General features: G+C 26.6%; 2 protein-coding genes across 4 annotated transcripts; one reads left to right on the top strand and one right to left on the bottom strand.

The window, feature by feature from the left end:
• The first annotated feature begins 157 nt into the window (after positions 1–157).
• LOC111278558 (protein tesmin/TSO1-like CXC 7) lies at positions 158–5,395 on the top strand. The gene is made up of 8 exons (XM_089765127.1): positions 158–1,058; positions 1,349–1,459; positions 1,987–2,164; positions 2,731–3,219; positions 3,387–3,490; positions 3,596–3,705; positions 3,939–4,283; positions 4,799–5,395. Exons 1-8 carry the CDS (start codon positions 763–765, stop codon positions 4,828–4,830), a joined length of 1,665 nt encoding a protein of 554 aa, XP_089621253.1. The 5' UTR covers positions 158–762; the 3' UTR covers positions 4,831–5,395.
• A 4,512-nt stretch (positions 5,396–9,907) lies between these two features.
• LOC111278419 (protein CURVATURE THYLAKOID 1C, chloroplastic-like) lies at positions 9,908–12,432 on the bottom strand. Of its 3 annotated transcripts, none has more exons than XM_089765126.1 (6): positions 12,156–12,432; positions 11,305–11,367; positions 10,790–10,860; positions 10,582–10,644; positions 10,334–10,374; positions 9,908–10,169 (listed from the first exon to the last, which is right to left on the bottom strand). In XM_089765126.1, the coding sequence occupies exons 3-6, from the start codon at positions 10,814–10,816 to the stop codon at positions 10,055–10,057; spliced, it is 246 nt and encodes an 81-aa protein (XP_089621252.1). In that variant the 5' UTR covers positions 10,817–10,860; positions 11,305–11,367; positions 12,156–12,432; the 3' UTR covers positions 9,908–10,054. The 3 variants fall into 3 exon arrangements, with proteins under 3 accessions (XP_089621252.1, XP_089621250.1, XP_089621251.1); XM_089765124.1 differs by having other exon boundaries at positions 9,909–10,169; positions 11,305–11,396; XM_089765125.1 differs by lacking the exon at positions 12,156–12,432 and adding an exon at positions 11,609–11,868 and having other exon boundaries at positions 9,909–10,169; positions 11,305–11,396.
• Between the last annotated feature and the right edge of the window lie 9,851 nt (positions 12,433–22,283).

Raw genomic sequence — 22,283 nt, 5'->3', positions numbered from 1 at the left:
ATATCTTATATATATATATATATATATATAATAAATTTTTTATTAAATAATATAAATTGTCATTTTAAATTATATTAAAATTAATATATTTTTATTATAAATATATTAATATATATTTATTAAAAAAGCTACTTAAATATATATAATAAAAATTAAAAAAAATTAAAAAAAAATTTTTATTTTTATTTTTTAAAATATTATGATATAAAAATTACTCATATATATTAAATATTCATAAAGATAAATTTAAAATACTTATTAAATATAAATATGAAAATATATATAATATAAAAATAAAAAAATAAAAAAATAAAACATTCTTCGTCCACCATTCTCTTGTCATTCACATCCCTAGAGATAAAACATGAAACTAATATAGGAATAATCAGTTGTTAACACACGGCGTTGTACCGAATTACCAAGAAATTTCAAACAATAACAACAAAAATACCCGAATTAACTGTTTCATAAATCATCCACCTCTTTTATCAGTCTTTCTTAAATACACAAACTTTTGCTTGAAAATCTCTCTTATTAATGTATGTGTAACATACCTTACATTTCTTGTTTGGATGGTAAGGAAAATCGAGCAAGAGGAAACAAACGAGCCGAAAATCCTCCATCTAATTGATTTGGCTTCAAAAACACCAAAAACAAAAAAGCTTCAAATGAAATCTCCAGTTTTTTTTTTTTTTAAGAATTTGATTCCTCGACTTCCTTCACCTCTTTACATATATAGTGAATCAGAAAATCTCAAAAGTAATGCAACAACTCGAGATCGAGAATGGAGATTTGCCGCCAAAAACGACCGAGCTAGTTACAGTTACTCCTTGTTTCCCGCCAACAGGGATCAAATCAGTTGAAAAGACGAGGGATTCAGTTAAGGTTACAGTTACAGAGAGATCATCATCACATTTCCTGCCAAAAAAGAAGCTGCCTAGGCAGCTTATATTCACAGAGTTCGGCCTATCTCCCGTCATCACCACCTCACCGCCGTTGCCTATGGTGAAGACGAGCTGGGAGCCGCATCTGTCTACTCGGAGTCCTTTTTCCTCGATGTGAGTTTTGTTTTTTTTTTTTTTTCCTTTTTGGAATTTGTTCTTGCTTTTTCCGGTTTTTGATTGATTGGAGCTGAAATTAAAATTAAAAAAAAAAAAAAAAAAAGGAGAGAAATGTAAAATCAACTTTAATTTCTATTTGGTTGCTGAGAAATCATAGGAAAAGGGAAAAGAGAACGGAGGGACAGGTGCTTATAATAAAAGGTTTAAGTTCAAGGTTGTGTCTTCTTGCAATTTATTTGTCATCAAGCTTCTTTGACTTTCTTTTTACTTTTTTTTTTTTTTCCTAGCTGCAAATCAGATTCTCCAATACCGATCCCACGGACTAATATTAAAGGAAACAGTGGTACTCCGAAGGGTCCAAAACAATGCGGTTGCAAACAATCCAAATGCTTAAAATTGTGAGTTGCATTACTAAATTTTTTGCAGTTGAAGTTTGAGCTGCTTTATATATAGTGATGAATGAACCGTTGTTCAGTCATGCATTAGCTTCTTTCTTGCTTAACTGCAATCCCAAACATATATAGAATTGAATGTTAACAGTTTGAATTTGTTGTTTCTGTTATATGCCAAATGACAATCTTTTTATTTTCTCTCTGGAATCTGGTATTCTAAAGTGGTGAAGTGAAAATGTATAACTGCCTGTCCCAGATGGACAGTGGTTTTCTTGCTTTCTGATCAACTATTTTTTCCATCAGTTTACCTATCTCTCACTTTTCCCCTGCATTCAAAGCAGTGTCATTGGTAAGTTCATTCTGATTTATTTTCTGTCATTGCTTGATAAATTGATGTATCCAACCTGTAACTCCGCAAGGATTTGCTTGATTGGATGCTGCATGATGATTTTTGTTTTGCATATAGACTACATTGCAATGCATTTGCTTTTCATAGATTTAATCTCTAGAATTTCCCATGCACAAATGGATAGGTATTGTGAGTGCTTTGCTTCCGGAGAGTATTGTAATGGGTGTAGTTGTGCTGATTGTTGCAATAATGTTGAGAATGGGGATTTACGGAAAGTAGCTGCTGAAATCATCCTAGAACGTAATCCACACGCCTTCAAGCCAAAGATTGCAAGCAGTCCACGTAGTCCTCAAGATTTTGAGGTATGTAAGTAAATCTTTCAAAATGCTCAAAAAGAAAATTGCCCCTGTTACTTTTCTTGGGTTGGTTTTGCATGGTCTATAATCATTGCAAATATACATCTAAATTCAATTTTCTGCACATGAATACATTTGTTAAAAGCTCCTATACAGAATGGAAGAACGCAGCAATTGTCAATCAATCGCTTGACCTAATTTATCTGCTGAAAATTTCTTGTCACTTTTCATCAATGTCAATTGTCAGCATCAACATGATCATTTTGGTACATAGTTAACATGTTTTACTGAAGAGAATTTAGCTCAAGGCTTAATGGGAAATACTTATCATTACTTGTTCTTCAAAAAAGGATGCAAGAAAAATGTTGGTTACTTATCCCTGAATTACGGTGTTTGAGAGAAGTGGAATTTTGTTCAAGTCATCTGTACATATCTGCATCTTCTTTTTTGCCATGAGGGCTTTCAGGTTTAGTTTGGATCACACATGAACTAACCTGCTTTTGTTATCTGTTAATGTTTTCTTTCTTGTCACTTTTCTGTAACTGTCAACTGCAAAAATGATTTGCAAGCAGGGTGATAAAGACAATGCTCCACCATTGGGGAGACACAAGAGAGGATGCCACTGCAAGAAATCTGAATGCCTCAAGAGGTACTGTGAGTGTTTCCAAGCTAATATCTTCTGCTCTGAGAACTGCAAATGTGTGGATTGCAAGAATTTTGAGGTATGCAAGGAGATGATGGCTGCTTCTGGCAAGGATTACAGTAAGTTCAAAATCTGTAAGAACTCTGAAAGATGTGAGAAGAGGATTGCTATTTCCCCGAGGGACGATGGTAATAGGAAAACTTACAAGAGTTTAAAAGGACCTGAGGGGCTGACGGTAGTCACTGCTGAGGATTGTATTGATACCAAAATCTACAGTCAGAAGGTTACTGCTGCAACATCAAATGCCACTTGTTTATCAGGCCAGTGCTTGTCCCAGGAATCCAGGAAGAGAAAATATCAGGACCTCCATTCAAATGAGAAAGATTCACGAAATCAAAGCTTCTATTATTTTCAAAAGGTATTAAATTCTTTGCTACATTAAAGTATTGTCTTTACTTTTTGTGTTTGGGGCTACACCAAGCTGGTATTTACTAATTCATATTACAAGATTCCTTCACCTGAAACTGCAGGGGCTAAAAACTTTCAATTGGGTAAGTTACTGAGTTTTTCTTCTTCTTTTGTTAGGTGAATAATCTAAAAAATTCTTCTCCATCGGCTACCTTGTCAGTTGAGCCTACTTGTCATATCAATAATTCTGCCATGATGGGCTCTTTTTGGCATCCACACAGGTTTATATTATCCTGAGTTCCTGACTGATTCCTTATTTACTTAAAGACAGTGTTATTCTTGTTTCTTAACAAAAACTAACTGGTGATATCTGATTATGGTGCAAGATTGACGTTAGCTGATGTCTTTTGTCTAAAAGACACAAGAAAAGTCCGCTCAGGATTGGCACTGTTAGCAGAAGCTGCAGCGTTAGCACAAACTGCCAAACTATTTGCAGGTATACTGCGGTTGGGAACAAAACATTATATTCTAATCGTTGTTTATCTATCCACTTTATCTATTGTTTTTGATAACTTGGAACAATGTTTAAACTAAACCTATTGTCTAACTTTCGCCTTACCATAGCCTTGGTTATCTTTCAAGTGTAATAAGATGTTGAATTCATACTGCAGAAAGATACATGTGACTTGGGTAAAATTTTGTTTACAACTCTGCACTATTTTGGCTCAGATAAAGTTGGCAAGGCAGAGGTGAAGGATGCAGGAGAAAACAAGAATGGAGGTACTCTTGGAGCCGAGGGTGACGACTGCCACGGGGGACCTGCTCATGTTCAGAAAAGGGTCCCCGATGACCTTAGTCTAGGTTGTGGTGCTGCTGATGCGCAAGAAGGAAGAACTTTGCTTCCTGAAACAGTCAAATTAATCTGTAATAAGAAACATAAGCAGTTCATGGAGCCTACGTCTGCAGACCAGATTTGGAACTGTAACCTAAAGAATGCCTACGCAGAGCAGGAAAGGTCCGTTTTGTCAAGCTTCCGAGACTTTCTTGAAGAATTCATCATCACAAACGTAAAAGGTAAGATTCCATGCCTCATTTCATCTATCACTCAAGAATAAATATGAAAATTTATGTCAGAACATGTAAATATATCCTCTGAAAAATGCCCATCCCGTGAAGCAGCGAACATTTGAAAGTACTGCTACTCCTGCATTTCACCCTTACTATAATCGTTTCAAAGAGGTTGGAAACATAGATAATAAAAATTTGAGTTAAAAGGGAATAGAAGCAACAAAACTTTAAGGCAGATTGGAAGATAATCATGACATTAGAACAGTCATAAAACTACGCTAACAACTGACAACCGAGGCAAAGATTATATGAATTTTGAGTTGTTATCTTCTCCTGCCTATCTTCCTAACTCTAATATGGAACCATCAGGAAGATAGTTGACTCAACCTAGAAAATAAGCTGAATGCAAATGTCTTCGTTTGTTGTGGTGCTTATGAAACAAGCGTATTTTTCTAAATCTAATGTTTCACGGGTAGATGATGCCTTTCTGTTCCCTTATTGGTTTCTTCTGCATGTTACAGGGACAAATCAGTTCTCATCAGGCATCGGTTAGAACAGTCCCAATGCAGTACACAGGAACTGAAATTTCTTTAAAGAGGATGCAGGATAGGAGGCAGGGATATCCCAAAGCTCATGTCTGGATATTGATGACACCTTTCTTTGTGCAGAGGCTGTTAGCCTCAATAAAGGGTAAACTGTAGGAGACTGCGCGTACTAAACAAGAACTTAAAACATTTATGGAAATTTACATCTATTTTACATAGCCCTGACCTGATCTTTTCTAGCTGATCAATGTCAGAAGATGTTACCGTCTCTGATTTTCCTACCATCGTTGTGACTGAATATCTGTGGGAATGGGATCCATGTTTCAAATTCAAGAAGTGTTCTCATTTTCTTTTATCTCCATTAACTGGCAGGTTGCGTAACGATAACTTTTGTATGAACTGGATATTAATCTTAACGCTTAATTCCATTAATTTTGAGATTATGAGAATTGGACCAAATAACGGAAGATATTAGCATTTTACAACTGCTTCTTTGGCTTATATTTGCATATAACTAAATAATGTTGCTGGGAATGCCCTCGGCTGATTCTCACTTCATTTGTTGGAGTAACAAAGTTTGCTTGTTCACTGTTATACATTGTGCATTTCCACATCCACGAGCATACAAAATTGAGCACAGTTTTCTTGTATTTAAAAAAGTTAATGTGATAAATCTTACATTTTATATAAATATATAAAAGTCAATCTTTAACAAAAAAAAAAAATAATCAGATGTAGATAATTTATATTTTCGACATATGAATAATCTAAAAAATTGACATGCGCTTAAAATTAATTATGTATTTCAAATTTCAAATTTAATGGTAAAACTAATTTAATTTAAAATATCTTATTTCTGTTATTATAAAATATGTTCATGATTCTTATTAACATCTATTTTTAAATGATTAATTGACTAAAATAAATTAAAAATCAAATCAATAGTAAGAGTACCTTAAATTGAGAATAATTTATGTTTGATACTTAAAATAGTAAAATATAATGTGTATCAATAGCTTGGGATAAATAAAAAAAAGAGATTTTGAAATTCATGTAATAATAATAATAACAATAATAATAATTAATTTGATTTGATATACTAAAATTAATTTTAATGATTTGATCATCCGTTAAACATTTTAAATTCAATATATTAAATATGTGTATAGCTTAAAAGGTAATGCCAATAGATCATTTTAAAAAAATGGAAAGTATATTTTTAATAAATATAATTCAAAAATTAAATATTTATAATTGCAAAAAGAGACATAAAATTATTTTATTTATTAATAATGATAATCAAAGTTTTAATACCTTTCATATGAATTTAATGAGTGAGATTTAAGATAAACAATAAATAAAATTAATAAAAATAATTTAGTTTTTGAATTATTTTTTAAATTAAAAATATATGAAATAAAATAAAATACATTTATTAAAGAAAACATGACATTTTTTAAAACCATTCACAAGTCAATAATATAAATCATTAACATTGGATGATTTTTCTTTTTGCCAAAGATTTTGTCTTTTATATATATAAATAAAATAATAAATTTAATTTAAATTTAAATTATTATTAAAAAATTTAATTTTAATTTTATTTATTATCTTACTAATATTATAATACTACACTAAATAGAGGATTTTCTACCAGAGAAAAGAATTTAAATTACTTTCAATTAATTAATCCATCTAAGAAACATAATTTAAAAACTTATTAACCGTTAATTATTTGATATTTGAACAAAAGCTTATAATATTTGGAAACAATATGATCATTTAAACAATTAATATATTTATTATAAAAATAATTTATTAATTTAATTACTTGACAAATTTCACTGACCATTAAATTAGTACCACTCAATATTGATTTAATTTTTATATTATGCAATTTTTTATATTTATAATTTAGCATCAAATATAATCTAAAAATAACCAACAAAAGCATAGATTATTGGTGTAATGTTGAACTATTATTTTCAGTGATCATCATTTTAATTCTAATAACCTTAAATATTAAAAAACCATAATCTAAAAATATCTATTAAAATGCACGTATATAGAGAAACAGGAAAAAATAGTCACTAAACAAGTATGAGTTTTCTAGTAAAATTTTTTAAATTGATTATTTAATGGTTATTTAACATATAAAAATATGTTAATTGAAATCAAATTATTAGATTTTTAATATATAAAAATAAAATTTAAAATTAATTTGAACATGTACCTCTTAGATTATAAATTTTTTAATATCTTATATTTGATAAATTCATAAAAAAGTAAAATAACTAATTTTAGAATAAATGATTGTCCACTAAAAAGCATTATTGTTAAGCATAAAAAGGTTAATTTAATAATGTGAATTTGGATGTTATTTATTATATAAATTATAAGAATAAAATATATGTAGTGTGCACAAATTAATAAAATCAATAGGATAATTGATTTAATCGAAAAGATATAAAAAGATAAATTTCAAATTCATAAATACGTATAAATATTTCAAACTCACTATTTTTAAATTTGAAAAATAATTATAAAATAATGCTTATATGTACATGTGCTTTATCATACATTTTAGACTAATTTTAAAATCCAAATATCTTATTTTAAATTTAAGTTTTTAAATACAATTTATAAGTTGTAGGAAAAATAAAAATAAAATATGCTTTCAAAATTTATGTATTATATATAAAGAATTTTTTATACTTTAATTTTAAATTGTAATAACTACAATATATAAATTTAAAATTTAAAAGCAAGATAATATTTTTCGAAACTTAATTAATTAGAATAATTTTACGAAAATTAAGCACAGGTAAAAAATTAGAAATCTTTAAAATATAATAAAATATTTAATAGGATATCTAAATTTAAAAAATTTTCAATGTGATAATTAAATTATAAATATGTTAACTAAAGAAATATTCACAACTAATATAATAATTTCAAATGATAACATATAACGGATAAATAACCCCAAGTACAACAATTATTAATAGATTCATAATTCAAATATTGCATTAGAGATTTTGAAATTTAAATATTATATTAAACATTTCACTATAATTTAAAGATCATTCATGATATCAACCTTATTAAGAACAAAAGATGCAACCACCATATCCACAGCCCAAAGAAAATTTTGATTTAAGTCCTATTTTTTTTTTGTGCAAAAAAGTTTAAAACGAAGGAAGACTAATCCTTTTTAACACCAGAGCAAACCACAAATTTCGATTATATTGGATCTATAAATTGTCCACCAAAATAGATTATTGGCAGTTGAATTCAAACATAAACCTTAAAAATGAAATATTCAAACTTTACTAACTCTACCCTTCTATAAACCTTAAAAATGAAATATTCCAACTTTACTAACTCTAACCTTCTACCAAAGGGAATTGTTGTTGGTGACGAGATTTGAGTCGTATTTACAAGTATCACCATGGGAAATAATGATGCAGTGACCTACCTCATGACTTTGACACAAATATGCTTCAGTTGTTCCTATGAATAAAAACTCTAGACAATATATGTTAAGCCAAAAGGCTTCAATATAATCACACAAACGAAAGCAAAATCAAATAATCAATCAGTCACATAAGAAACAATAATTTAACGTGATTTGATCCAACTGACCTACGTCCATGGACGAAAAATAAAATCTACTAGTTGTAAAGAATTACAAACATACATCAAAAAACATACATCAAAACGTATCAACCACTCAACAATCAATACCTATAGACCCTCTCAATCTCCTCTAATCTTATAGAGTATTATCAACACAATCAAACACATGCCCATATACACCCATATATTATACATATGTAGATCCTCTCAATCTCTTCTAGTCCACTCACAAACAAACATACACACTCTTAAGACATAAATCTTTAGTAGTTTTATGGGATGTCTACCCATAAAACGCTACAATTCTCTTAAATCTTTTTTTAATTTGCAACCATATAGAGACTTCACTTATTTATAACCATACAAACTTGCCTATTAAGAATCTCTCTCTTTTTAAAATTCTTCTTCTACAAGTTAAGCTTGCTTATTAAGAATCATTTTTCTTTTAGAATTTTTCTTCTGCAAGTTTTTTTATCCATCAAGTAATATCTACTAAATTCCAAATAAATCTTTTATGGGATTTAAGTAATTATTCCCAACAATCTACACTTTGACTCAAATTTCATCAAATCATCCGTTTTCATGCTAGACATGCTTAGTTTCATTTGCAATAAAAGTCTTACAATCATCTTCTCTTATGTGTCTTCGCGCTTCACGCAAATTGATTCTCAATCTTTAAAATTTGAACTCGAATTTTTCTCTTGAATCGAGCTCATCTGGAATTACCTCTTTTCATGTCTTGAACCATGCTCTAATACCACTTATTAGGCCACAAAGCCTCAATCTAATTACATCAATGGAAGCGAAACCAAATAATCAATCAATCACACAAGAAACAATAATTTAACGCGGTTCAGTCCAACTGACTTACGTCCACGGATGAGAAACAAGATCCACTAATTGTAAAGAATTATAAACATACATCAAAACGTATCAACCACACAATAATCAATATTCATATACCCTTTCAATCTTCTCTAAGTCTTATGGAGTATTATCCACCCAATCAAATACATACTCATGTGCACCATTTCAGCACAACCAAACACATACCCATATGCACCCATGCATCATACTTATGTGAACCCTCTTAGCCTCTTCTAGTTTATTCACAAACAAACATACGCACTCATAAGACGTAAATCTTTAGTAGTCTTATGGGGTATTTACCCATAAAACCCATAAAACCCTACAACTCTCTTATATCTTTTTTTCATATTTAACCTTATAGAAACTTCACTTATTTATAATCATACAAACTTGCCTATTAAGAATCCCTTTCCTTTTAGAATTCTTTTTCTGCAAGTCAAACTTGCCTATTAAGAATATTTTTTCTTTTAAAATTCTTCTTCTGCAAGTTTTCTTGTCCATCAAATAATATTTACCAAATTCCAAACAAAACTCTTATGTGATTTAAGTCATTATTCCCAACAATATAAGCCTTCAGCTCAACTTTCATGTGTTTATGAATTAGGTTGTATTTGAAGTTAAAAGCATCACACTTCACTCAAATACAAAGAGATTACACTATGAAGATGCCACCATATTTCAATTACTACTGCAATATAAACCACATACCATCTGTGGGGTTGTTTATTTGTGACATTCAGAAATTAAACCTCGATTACATGTAAGTACAGTTTGGCTGCAGAATTTACTGTCCAAATATTCTGTTATTGACTTGTTGATGATTTGAAACAGTTTTTCCCTGCAAAACTCGGAAAGCTCAAGTTAGGTTGTTCCAGATTAAAAGTTTCATAAATCACCTATAGTTTTCTCTTCTTCAAGGTAGGAAAACCAAATCTCATGTAAAAGTAACATCTAAAGGGTTTCACCATCAACCAATCTCTAAAGTCAAGAAATTCTACTTACCGATCAGGTTCGAACAACAAGAGATATTGATATAGAAACCACTGAAAAGGAAGAAAAGCATGAGTTAGCAGTTGAAGCCCTGGATGATAAATGGGTAAACATAAACATATACCAATGAGATATTAACATGGGCAGAAAGCTAATGGGTGATCCAAAATAAAAAGAAAATAAAGAAGAGTATTTCAGTCTTTATAAACTAGCTAGCGCTCTCAGCAACAAGTCTTATATATTTGTATCAGGTAACTTACCGACGAAAACAGTATTCCAATAAATTCTAGCATATTTGGGATAAGTGGCAATTTGTCAACAGCCTGTTCAGATCAAATGAAGAGTGGGGGTGTGGGGATTAAAGCCATTAGAAGTTCTCTTGAGCTCAAAGCTATTAAAATAAGAAAGATGAACTGCACTCCTCAAAATTAAGAAACAGGGCTTGAAACTCCAAAGCCATCATATTACCCAAATCAAATTTGCTGATGCCCACATGGCCACTATAGCTGCAAACCCCAGACCAATGAGAGGTACCGTATCTTCATCAGATTTGTCCCAATGTTCAAAAACAAATTAAAGCCATATTAGAAAAAGAAAAAGCCAAAGCTATATAAAAACTGCTGCCTAAGGCAAGCATCAAGGATGAACACATATATAAAAAAAACTAGAGTAAAAAGACTTTTAGTTTCCTGTTATCTGAAACTATAACAATCAAGCATCCAAAGTAACAGACCTATGCATCCCTTGTTGTATGGAAATCACAGAAGGAAGAAAGAATAGGAAAATGGAGAAAGAAAAATAATAAAAAAGAGTAACATAAAATTTAAGCATACAAATTCTGCTATTTCTTGAACAAATTACTTTCTATCCCCCCATTCCCTCGACATGTTTTAAGCATGAAGGGAAAGCAATGATGTTGATGATGTGTGCGTGTCTGGAAGAGAGAGAGAGAGAGAGAGAGAGAGAGAGAGAGAGAAACTTACAACATTTTGGACAGACTTGACAATATTTAGTGAGGTTGAAGACTCTGAGCTATCGCTTGTAGCCTTCACAATAAGAGCACAGTTTCATCTCTCTGCAATGTAAGAAAATCAAGAAACAAGGGGAAAGAGCAAATCACCCAAAGCATGGAATATTCCAATTAATAGGCCTGATTTCCAAAAATTTGCAGTTTTGAATCCAAACAAGTTTTCCATCAACATCAGAGACAACTCTAAAAAAAAGCTATATAATGCCCCAAGAATAAGGCTAAGACACCAAAGTTAATTTCAAGTAACTGTTCTGTACCTACACTGGAACTGCCATGAGATTAACATAGTTGAATCCCATTATGGGCATGATTCAAGGATAATCAACAAACACGATGCCAGATTCTGAAAGTCTTTAGCGAGGGCACCGAGATGAAAACCATTGACTCATAATTAAAATACAATTTTTCCAAGACCACCAATTGGCACATTAATATTTCATTTCCATGGCATAACTTTAGTCTACAAAAACTACTCTGATATTCCATCAGGAACCTTCTGTTACCGGACTGTCAGACAAAACTACATATGGAAAAGTTGCCACTCTTTTAGTAATAAGTCCCACATTAATTTCCCAAAATTTTATATCAATTATCTAAATCAAATCTCAACCTGAGATTAAACACCCTTTCCTTTTACTAACATAAAAAGTGAAAATTTATGAGCATAGAGGCTACAATTCAACTATGGACTAACCAAAAACTATCCAAGTGAATAAGTGTAGCTAAAACTGAACCATAGTATTTTAAAGTATATTAAAATCTAAAAAAAACAGTTGCTTTAAGATAAGTAGAGTGATGTCACACCTCTAGTAGAAAAAACTGGGAGTTTCTGAAGAGGACTGAAAAGGGTCTTTCTTCTAACTTGTAGAAACAATGGTGGAGGCAAACTTGCAGTAAGGGACGCCATGAATACCTGCAGAAAAGCACAGAAAGAAGACAAAGAAAGCAATTATAGAAAAGTGGGTTGTTCTCGTTAGAGTCCAAAAGGATTAAAAATACTATGAAAAAGAACAAAGATTTTGGTATGAAGAAGAGAGAGTGAGAGTGGGTTTTTGCCTTTTCGGTGGTCAGCCAGGGCCACAACAGATGCAGTACGTTTATGGATACGGACCTCATCAAAGGAGGTGAAATCAAGTAAGGGCGATCGTAGCGTTATCAGTAAGGTTTGTGACTCATATTATTTCCCGGTGGGAACGCATGTTTGTTTTCAAATTCAACGGTTTGGATGGATTTATAATTTTATATGTTTAATTTATTATTAAAAAATTAAAATCAATTTCTCAAATAAAAATATATATATTTATCATTAAATAATTTATATTAAATGGAATAATGTAAAAAATGTTAGGACTCAAAATGGTTAGTTATTTTTTTCTTTGTAGAAAAAAATTGGTAAAAGAGTGCAAATAATTAAAAGCTGGGATTTAGATAAATTTGTCATTGTACGTTTGAATTTTATCACCCTATTTTTATTTGATTGAATTATTTATTAAATTTTAATTTTTTTAATTGATTTGTCACTAAACGTTTTTTTAATATGATTTTAAGATAAAATTTCACTAGAAAAAATATTCCGGAAAAGACTCATAATTTTTAAGTTCAAAATCATCCTATTTTTTAAAGGGGCAAATACAAAAATGCACTTGTATTGTATAATTTTTTGTCTGTTTGACACTTAAAAATATAAACTTTTCAATTAAATACTCCAGCTTTCATTAATTCATCAAGCAGACTCAATTATTTAATTTGATGATGTGACACGAATATCAAATACCATGTTCATATCCAAAAATTAAATTAACGTCATATCATCAATTGTTATTTTATTATTAAAAAAATTTTTTAAAAAATTCTTAAAAAGTTAAAAAGAACTTCGAAAATTTCAAAAATTTCAAAACAATCTAAAACATTTTTTTAAAAAAAAAATTTTTTAAAACTCAAAAAATATAAAAATTTTAATAAAAATTCAAATTTTTAAAATTTCACAAAAAATAAAAAATACAAAAAATTTTTAACAAAAATAAAAATTTCACAAATTTTAAAAAATTAAAAAAACTTAAAATTCTAAAAATTTAAAACAATCTAAAATTTTTGAAATAATCTGAAAATTAAAATGAAAAAAAGTCAAAATTTATGAAAAATTCAAAAAAAAAATTCCCCTATATACCAAGAAATGTAAAAAAAAAATTCAAAAATAAAAAATTCAAAAAAAATTGGGAAAAAGTTTCAAAGTTTGTAAAAATAAAAAATAAAAACTGAAAATTGACTAATCTTAAAATTTTCAAAAAAATCTAAAAATGAAAATCTTCCCAAAAAATTAAAAAGCTAATATTTGGACTTGTCAAATTTATTAGATTCTTTTAGTTTTAGGTTTTCTAATTTTTAAAATTTTTCAGATTTTTGTGAAAATTTTAATAATTTTAATTTTCCATATTTTTAAATTTTTAAAAATGCTCAAATTTTTTTAGATTTTTAAATTCTCAAGTTTTTTTTGGTTTTTTTTTATTTTTTAAGATTTTGTTTGTAAATTTTTATATAACTTTTATTTTAAAAATTTTTATAATTATTTTAAGATTTTAAATTTTTTATGCTATTTTTTAAATTTTTTAAATTTTTTAGATATTTTTAATTTGTTATATTTTTTTAGATAATTTTTAGTTTTTAAAACTTATTTGAATTTTTAAAATTTTTAAAATTTTTTTAAAGATTTTTTATTTTTTATTTTTAAATTTGAAATTCTAATTTTTTTGGATTTATCTAGATTTTTTATTGTTTGAAATTTTCTTATAATATTGACATGGCAATTGATAATATGTCAATGATTAGACTTTTGACACATATTAGCATTTTATTGGATATCATATTATATCAACAAGTTAACTAACAATGTTAGCTAGAAATACCTTGGTGAATGATGAAATCAAGTGTTTAATTACAAATTTTATTTCTTCAGATATCGAATTAACAGAAAGTATATAGTAAATGAGTCAAATAAATAATTAACCTTTTTTTAATGTGATATTCATATCTTTTTCTTACTTAATTATTTAACGTTTTTATCATACACTAGTATGATGCCTATACTTCACTACATATTTTTTTATTTAACATAATTAAAAAATTGAAATAAATAAAAAAATAACTCAAATACACTTTGATCACCTACAGCATAAGCATAATGAGGAATTCAATTACACTAACCGAAGATATCAAAACAATAAAAAGGCAACCTTCATAGGCTATAGTAATAATCCAAGAATCTATGTAAGAGAGAGTGATTAGATCTTGTGGCTCAACAACACTTATTGCCCACCTTTTATGATAACAATAATAAAAAAAAAAAGGCTTAAACCTAGGGAACAATGAAATGAAGCAATAAAGCAATCCTGAGAAATATGCATAAAGGATACAACACCCTCATCATTGACAACTTGCAACAGAAAACATAAAAACTTAAATTACAAACAATTTGGTGTCATAACGTTTAGGTTCGAGAAACTACCAATTAAACGTAAAATCATATAGTTACCACCAATTTTTTTATTTAGGTGTGATTGTCCAACTATGTGAATATATTATTTTTATAGGTTATCCTAAGTTTAAATTAAAGGTTTCTAAAAATAATAAATTTTGGTGTACATCAACAAAACAAAATTCGAAAGTCGATTACTTGTAATGAAGTATTAGCATTCCATTACACTCAAAATTGATACAAAATTATTTATGTGTTATCTTATCTAAGCCTTGATCAAATATGGTTTTTATTATGCAAATTAATCAATTCCAATATTTTTATTTATTTACACAACATGGTCATATAAAAATTTTATCAAAAATATTAAACAATCATGCAATCATGCAATAATATTAAAACATGCAAGTATTAGGCAAATATATTATAAAATCATACCAACAATCATGCAAAGATATTATGCAATAATCTAAATATCATACAAAAATTTTCATGCAATAATATAAAATATCATGTAAAAATTATCATGCAATAATATCATACTAAATCATGCAGAAATAAACATGTAAAAATACCATACAAATATTTTATAAGTTATGCAAATAACAAATTATGCAAATAATAAATAATCATGCAAATAAAATATTAGTCATAATAAATAATCATATAAATATATTATTAGTCATACAAATAAATAATCATGTAAATATATTATTAATCATGCAAATGATAAATAATCATAATTATTCATGCAAAAATATAAAAATCAAACTAAAAACATAAAAATGAATATTAAAGCATTTTTTCTCTTTTTCTTTTTCTTCATTCTTTAATTCAATTACACAATTAAATTAATAGAAAATAAAATAGAAAAAACATAAAAAATAGAAAAATAGAAAATCAAATCAAAATCAAAACAAAAAATAAAACAAAAAACGAAAAGGAAAAAGCAACAATTGGGTCGGGTCTTATCGGGTTGGCAAGCAAGTCCTGATGGGTTGGAACGTGGACTTTGCCCTCTCTAAACAACGTTGTTTTGGTTCTATATAAAAAGCCAAAAATTCTTTTTTCCTCAAAATTCACTTATTCCCTTTTTCTCTAGGTTTATTTTGCTCTGCCTTCTTTCTAAAGATCAATCGAAACTTTAACAGAATCCTAGAAACTGCCATAAAATCCAATTTTTGGTTGTTATGAGTTCTTTCGACTGCCGTGATATTCAATCAAAAAATTCAACTTATTTCTAGAAAATATCCCAAAAATCCAAAAATTCAATCTAAATTTCAAAATGACCTAAAATTCAAAAATCAAACCCAAATAGCGAAATCAAAAATCAAACAAATCTATAAATTAAAGAAATAACCCATAATCAAAATGAGAACCTAGCCAAAATTCTAAAAATTCACACCCAAACCCAAAAACTTAAACCAAATTCTAGAAAGCCCAAAAATTTAGAATTCTAAACCAAACTAGAAACACGAAAACAACTTCCAAAAACCCAGAATCAAATTTCCCTTTCAGAACTAAAAACCCTAAAAATTTTAATGCTTTAACTACCATATTACTTGATTATTTAAGCTTTTGATCGCTTATTGTTCTTGATTGCATATTTGTCAATTGCTTGTTGCTTTTGATCACAGATAAAGCTCCTTTATAGTGGTTCAATCCCTTTAGCTTAGGATGTTCTGAAATCCATCGAATCTTGGAAAAATTTCCTAAGATTTGATTTTTTGTAATCTTTCTTTTCTTCATTGAATTGGGGATCAAGTTTTTCAAAAATATTTCAATCATTAAGTTCAAATCAAATTAGAGGCTTTAAAAAGTCTCACTTTTTTTTTTCTTTAATGTTTTTTTTTTAATATTTTTTTTGTTTAAATTTTTTGACTTTTTTGACTTTGAACTAAAAAATAAAATTAAACCAAAAATAAAATCAAAATTAAAATTAAGTTAAAATTAACCAAGTCCATAATTAAATTAAAACCCAAAATTTTTTTCTATCAGAATTTAATGGTGTGTGCATCACAAAATGATATATGAATTTATAGTGAATTAATAAGAAAATATTTAATTTTATATTAAATTAAATTAAAAATTATATATTTAATTTTGACAATGTCCAAACATTATATATATTATATATCATATATAAATATATAAAAGCCAAAACTTTTGACAAAAGAGGGAAAAAAATTCAATGTCGATGATCTGTTATTTTGACATGTGGACGATCTTAAATAACCACCACGTGTCATGCATTTAATTAATTTTATTTGATTTTATATCAATTTTTAAATATTTCAATACATTGATTATATTTATTTCCTTTCAAAATTTCATTTAACTTATTTTTTACATATGTATGTGATATAAGAATTGACTCCATAACCAGTTATTTGATATAATCATGTTATGACATCCAATCGAATAATTGATATAACCCATGTGTAAATGTAGAAAACAAAATTATTTAATTAATTTTTCATTATTAAGTTAATGAATTATATTATTTCACTTTCAATTTCCAATTGGCTATTATTTGATCACTATTCACTTACAATATTTATTATTTCATATTCAAGTTCATCATTTTAAAGTTACTCATTAATTAACCTCCAAAAAACCTTTTGTATATATAATTCTAGATTTTTTATTTTGACAAGTAACTTAATTTTAATCATTGTTCACTAATTTTATATCTTTTTTATGGCTGTTCAATTTCCACTTTAATTTTCAATTTGAATCATTCTTTGGTTTCTGTTGCTCAAAGTTTCTTTTATATTGCTCAACTCTCGAATTAAATTTACTGAAAAAAATATGACTTTTTAAAAATATAAGTTGTTAGGCTCCATCTTTTAAGCTATGTATATACTTTTAATATTTTGATTTTAAAATGATTAATTAATGATCAAATCAATTAAAATTAAATTTGGTGTGTCAAATCAAATTAATTTTATTTATCATTATTACAATAATTTCAAAATCCTTCTCTTTTCGTGTCTCTTAAATACATTAAATACACATTATGTTTGACTATTTAATTATTAAACATAAATTACTCTTAATTTGATTTTAATCAATTAATCATTCAAAAGTTACAAATCATTTCATAATTACTTTCAAGATTGATCTATATAAGTGAAAGTTTTTTATGATGCTTAAGAAATAGATTGCATCATTACAAAAAAAAAATATATATCAAATTCATGATGCTATTTTTGCCATGGAGTAAAGGTAGCTTAGGTTTTTTTTTTTTTTTTTTATGTTGTATATAGATGGATTAGATACACAAAAATTAATAAAGTTAATTGCTATTAAAGTTTTCATCACTTTATATTTGTTGTTGTATTATTTTTATTACTATTTTTTATGGTTAGTTTGAATTCAAGGTTGTGACCTCTTTTTGGGAAGGCATGTTATTATTAATTAAACTCTTTTTGGAAAAGCATATTACTATTGATTATATTATCTCTGCAACATAGGAGTTACTAATGTATTCTTCAAGAATAAAATTTTTGGTTAAATGGTTAAAGAAAATTTTACACAAATGATATGAAATACAAGTTTGAAAAAATATGTTGTGAGGGTTAACAAATATGTTCTCATAATTTGCTTGATAATTAATAATTTTAATCTGTTTGATGAGTAATAATCAATTAATTCATGAAACAAATTAATAATCTTAATTTATATATCATAAGTTTTAGTTTTTTCAGAATATCATTATGTATATATTTACTACTCATATTAATAAAATTAGATTTCTAACAACAAAAATATCATGAAAATATAGTTTTTTTTTAATAAAATATGTTAATTTTTTTATAAATAATATATATATAATAAAAATTTTGTTTGGAATTTTGAAAATTAAACTAAAAGAAGGAAAGCCCTATAAAAATGATGGAAATACCTTGGAGAGACAATAATGGAGGATGAAAAATTTGGTGCAAATCAGTTTGAGCTCTTTTGTTTTGTTTTATTAAAAGAAGAATTTAATGGTTAAGTTTATCTGTCACAATTTAATGGCCTGTGCATCACATAGTAATATTGAAATTATATTGAATTAATGTGAAAATATTTAATTTTATATTAAATTAAATTAACAATGATATGTTTAATTTTGAAAATGTCCAAATGTTATACATATTATATATAAATATATAAAAGCCAAAGCCTTAGGCAAAAAAGGAAAAAATTCAATGTGGATGGTTTTTTTTTTTGGACACATGGATTGCTTAACTTGATGCCATGCGTCTATTAATTAATGCAAATTAATTATTAGTTTTAAAATACTTAATAAGTAACAAAATCAATTAAATTTCTTTATAAAATTAAGTAGCAAAATTTTTGAAATCATATTATTACTATTTCACTAAGAATGAGATTTTATTTAAATTTTTATTATTTTCATAATCTAAATCCAAGATTAAATATCCTTTATTATTAGCAACATTAATGAAAAATATACGAAAATTTAATTACAAATTCCAAATTTCAAAACATAAAAGAGTAAATAGGATATATATTACCACCAAAAAATTAATGCAAATCATATAAACTTAATTTATAGAAATTATCATTTAAGTTTCGTCTATGTCACATATTTAAAAGAAACCTTAAATAGTATGTATTACTTGCCTGATATAAATAAGTTTTATATCAATCTGTAATCAAAATTTATTTTTTTATTAAATTAAATTAAATTCTTAATTTTTAAAGCCTACTTCATTATAAATAGAAATAACTTTGGTGTGTTAGAGTATTGATTTGAAAATATGTTTCAATACTTTTATTTTCTTTAGCTTCTCTTTTTATCTTTTTATTTGTTCCATTTGTTTGTTTCTTTTTTTTATTTGTGTTATATATTTAATTTGTGTTATATATTACACTTTTTGTTCTATATTAAGAAGTGAAAAGGAAATGTAGAGATGAATGAAATTTATCATTTTTTTGGACAAATATCTTTAAAGTTAACAAAAAGTATTAAAGAAAGATAATAGTGTAAATTCATGAAAAATGGAAATTTTCATTATAAAAATGGTTTTTGATGAGTGATAAAGTTTCAAAGGCATCTAAGACCATCTCATAAATAAAATTCTATTATATGTTTTCTTTTATAAATATGTTATTCTATCCATATTGTCTCTTTATGTTATCTAGAAATCAATACTATTTCTTCTTTTTTAATTGTAAACATTATTTTTACTTTCTTTTTTTATACATTCATAGTTAGAAAGCATTATTTATGTTTGATGTGCGATAATATTCTTGCTAAATTCAAACCTTAAATTATAATATTATTGAAAGAAAGGGACATTATGTTATAGATTACATATTAATGACAACATTTAAAGCTTTAATACTTTTTATATGAATTTGGTTGAGAGTGATTTAATATAAATAAAAATAAATAAATACATTTAATTAATTTATATTATTTTTTAAGTTTTATTACTCTTTATGTGAATTTAATTGAGATTAATTTAAGGTAAATAAAAATAAATAAATGTAATTAATTTAGTTGTTTTGTATTATTTTTTAAATCTTTGCCTCAACAACTACTTATTGAAAAATTTCTAATGAAAAAAGTTTGTACATGAGATTAATTTTGATATTGCAGAATTTTAAATTCCATGAAATCAATAACATGATTGACTTTTGTTTAATGACTATTTGGATTTAATAAATTATAATTTGAGTTTTCAAAACTTTTGATGATTGCATAACTATATTTAATATATAATTTACTTATTTTACTATATAGAAATATACAAAATCTAAATAAAAAAAATAAAGGAGTATATCATTAGGATTTTACTTAGAATCATTGTATTATAATTAACTAATCACAATTTCGAATTGTGTGAAATATTTTAAAATTTTATATGTAGCTTAAACTTATAAGCTATAGACCTCTACATAATTTTGAATTGTGGTTGTACAATTGTAAAATTATAGTAAGATGAATTGTAGGTGAAATATTCCATAAAGATATAAATTTTGAGTTATTCATAAACTTAAAACTTATATTATAACTAGTGTTAAATCCATTCAATGCACGGATACTTATGCATAAAAGTTTAATTATAACATCATTAAAACACTTTATAAAATATTTAAAATTTTAATATGATACAAGTAAGGGGAAAGGATCAACTTACATAGGTGTAAAATTTTTAATTTTACATTTTTTTAATCATTGATTTCAATAGATTCAAAAGATGATATTAAACCATTTTTGTTTACTTGTCTTTCTCATTCCTTATATTTATTAAAATCAATGGTTAAAAATTATATAAATAAAAAAATTTATACTCTAAGTTAATCTCACCCCATAAGTAAAAACCCAAAATAAAAAAATAATTAAACATTAATATATTGGTATAATTGTTCAACCTTAACTCATATCTAACAAAAGAAATGGTTGTCTAGCAGCATCATATGAAGATGTATCAAATCAAATAAATATTAATTAAGTGTGAACAATTTAGGAAAACTATATAGACATCTTTTAAATATAATGATATTTAATATACTTACGAAAATAGAAGGAAGATTTCGAAATTAATCTCAAAAAATAAAACACATACATTCTAAAAAAAATCAAATCAAATCAAATCAAAATTATTGTTATGTATTAAAATAGTAAATTTTCAATTAAAATACTTGTGTTTTAAATACACTTCATATCCAAATGATGCTCCATTGTTTTTTATAACTTATAAGAACTCAACTTTTTGTAAATCTTTTAAAAGATTTTAAACACCCCTTAACATTGGTGCAGGCCTTAGGATTATTAATTTAGTTATGAATTAATCAGTTATGAAACATCAAATAGATTAGGATCGTTAATTATCATGCCAGATATGAATATTTGTTAACCCAAACCACCTATTTCCTAAAACTTGTATACCACATCATTCATTTGTGTTAGAATTTTCATAACCATTTAATCAAAGACATTTTCCTAATGAGTACTTTAGTTAAAAAAACTCATGTGTTGCAAAAATAATTTAATAAATAGCAACAGATATTCTTAAAAAGAGGTCACAAACTTGAATCCAAATTAACAATAACGAAATTGTGGACGAAATGGATCATGGCATAATTGAAAGCAATTAACAGATTGCATTTAAAATTATACTAAATATCTAGTTGGCTCGTGCAAAGCATATTAATATCATTTTGAAAGAAGTAAAGATGTAGACCTACTTATTATGCTTAAAAAAGCTATACTATACATTTTAAGCATAAATAGTAACTTTTGCCATTTTTACACATAAATTTCTAAAATAACTCTAAATATATTTTAAGTTTCAAGAATCAAGGTAGTAATTAGTAGTAGAAAAAAAAAAAAAAGCAAAGAAAGATAGTAATTAAAAAGAAAACATTGAGCTATAGACCAATTGATTTTCAAAAGGATGAGTGATGCGCAATTCAACAATCAATTGCAAAAGCACAAA

Source organism: Durio zibethinus, chromosome 8 (assembly GCF_047325235.1).
Source record: "Durio zibethinus cultivar Kanyao isolate XHJ-2024 chromosome 8, ASM4732523v1, whole genome shotgun sequence".
Classification (NCBI taxonomy): domain Eukaryota; kingdom Viridiplantae; phylum Streptophyta; class Magnoliopsida; order Malvales; family Malvaceae; genus Durio; species Durio zibethinus.
The sequence above is the reverse complement of the archived record's forward strand: the minus strand, read 5'-3'. Positions and strand labels throughout refer to the sequence as shown.

Coding starts and splice junctions, on each gene's coding strand:
- LOC111278419 (XM_089765126.1), bottom strand. CDS start 10,816: ATGTGGGCATCAGCAAATTTGATTTGG. Junction 10,375..10,581: donor TTGGAATACTGTTTTCGTCG/GTAAGTTACCTG, acceptor CTTCCTTTTCAG/TGGTTTCTATATCAATATCT. Junction 10,170..10,333: donor TTGTTGTTCGAACCTGATCG/GTAAGTAGAATT, acceptor CGAGTTTTGCAG/GGAAAAACTGTTTCAAATCA.
- LOC111278558 (XM_089765127.1), top strand. CDS start 763: ATGCAACAACTCGAGATCGAGAATGGAGATTTGCCGCCAAAAACGACC. Junction 1,059..1,348: donor CGGAGTCCTTTTTCCTCGAT/GTGAGTTTTGTT, acceptor TTTTTTTCCTAG/CTGCAAATCAGATTCTCCAA. Junction 3,220..3,386: donor GCTTCTATTATTTTCAAAAG/GTATTAAATTCT, acceptor TTCTTTTGTTAG/GTGAATAATCTAAAAAATTC.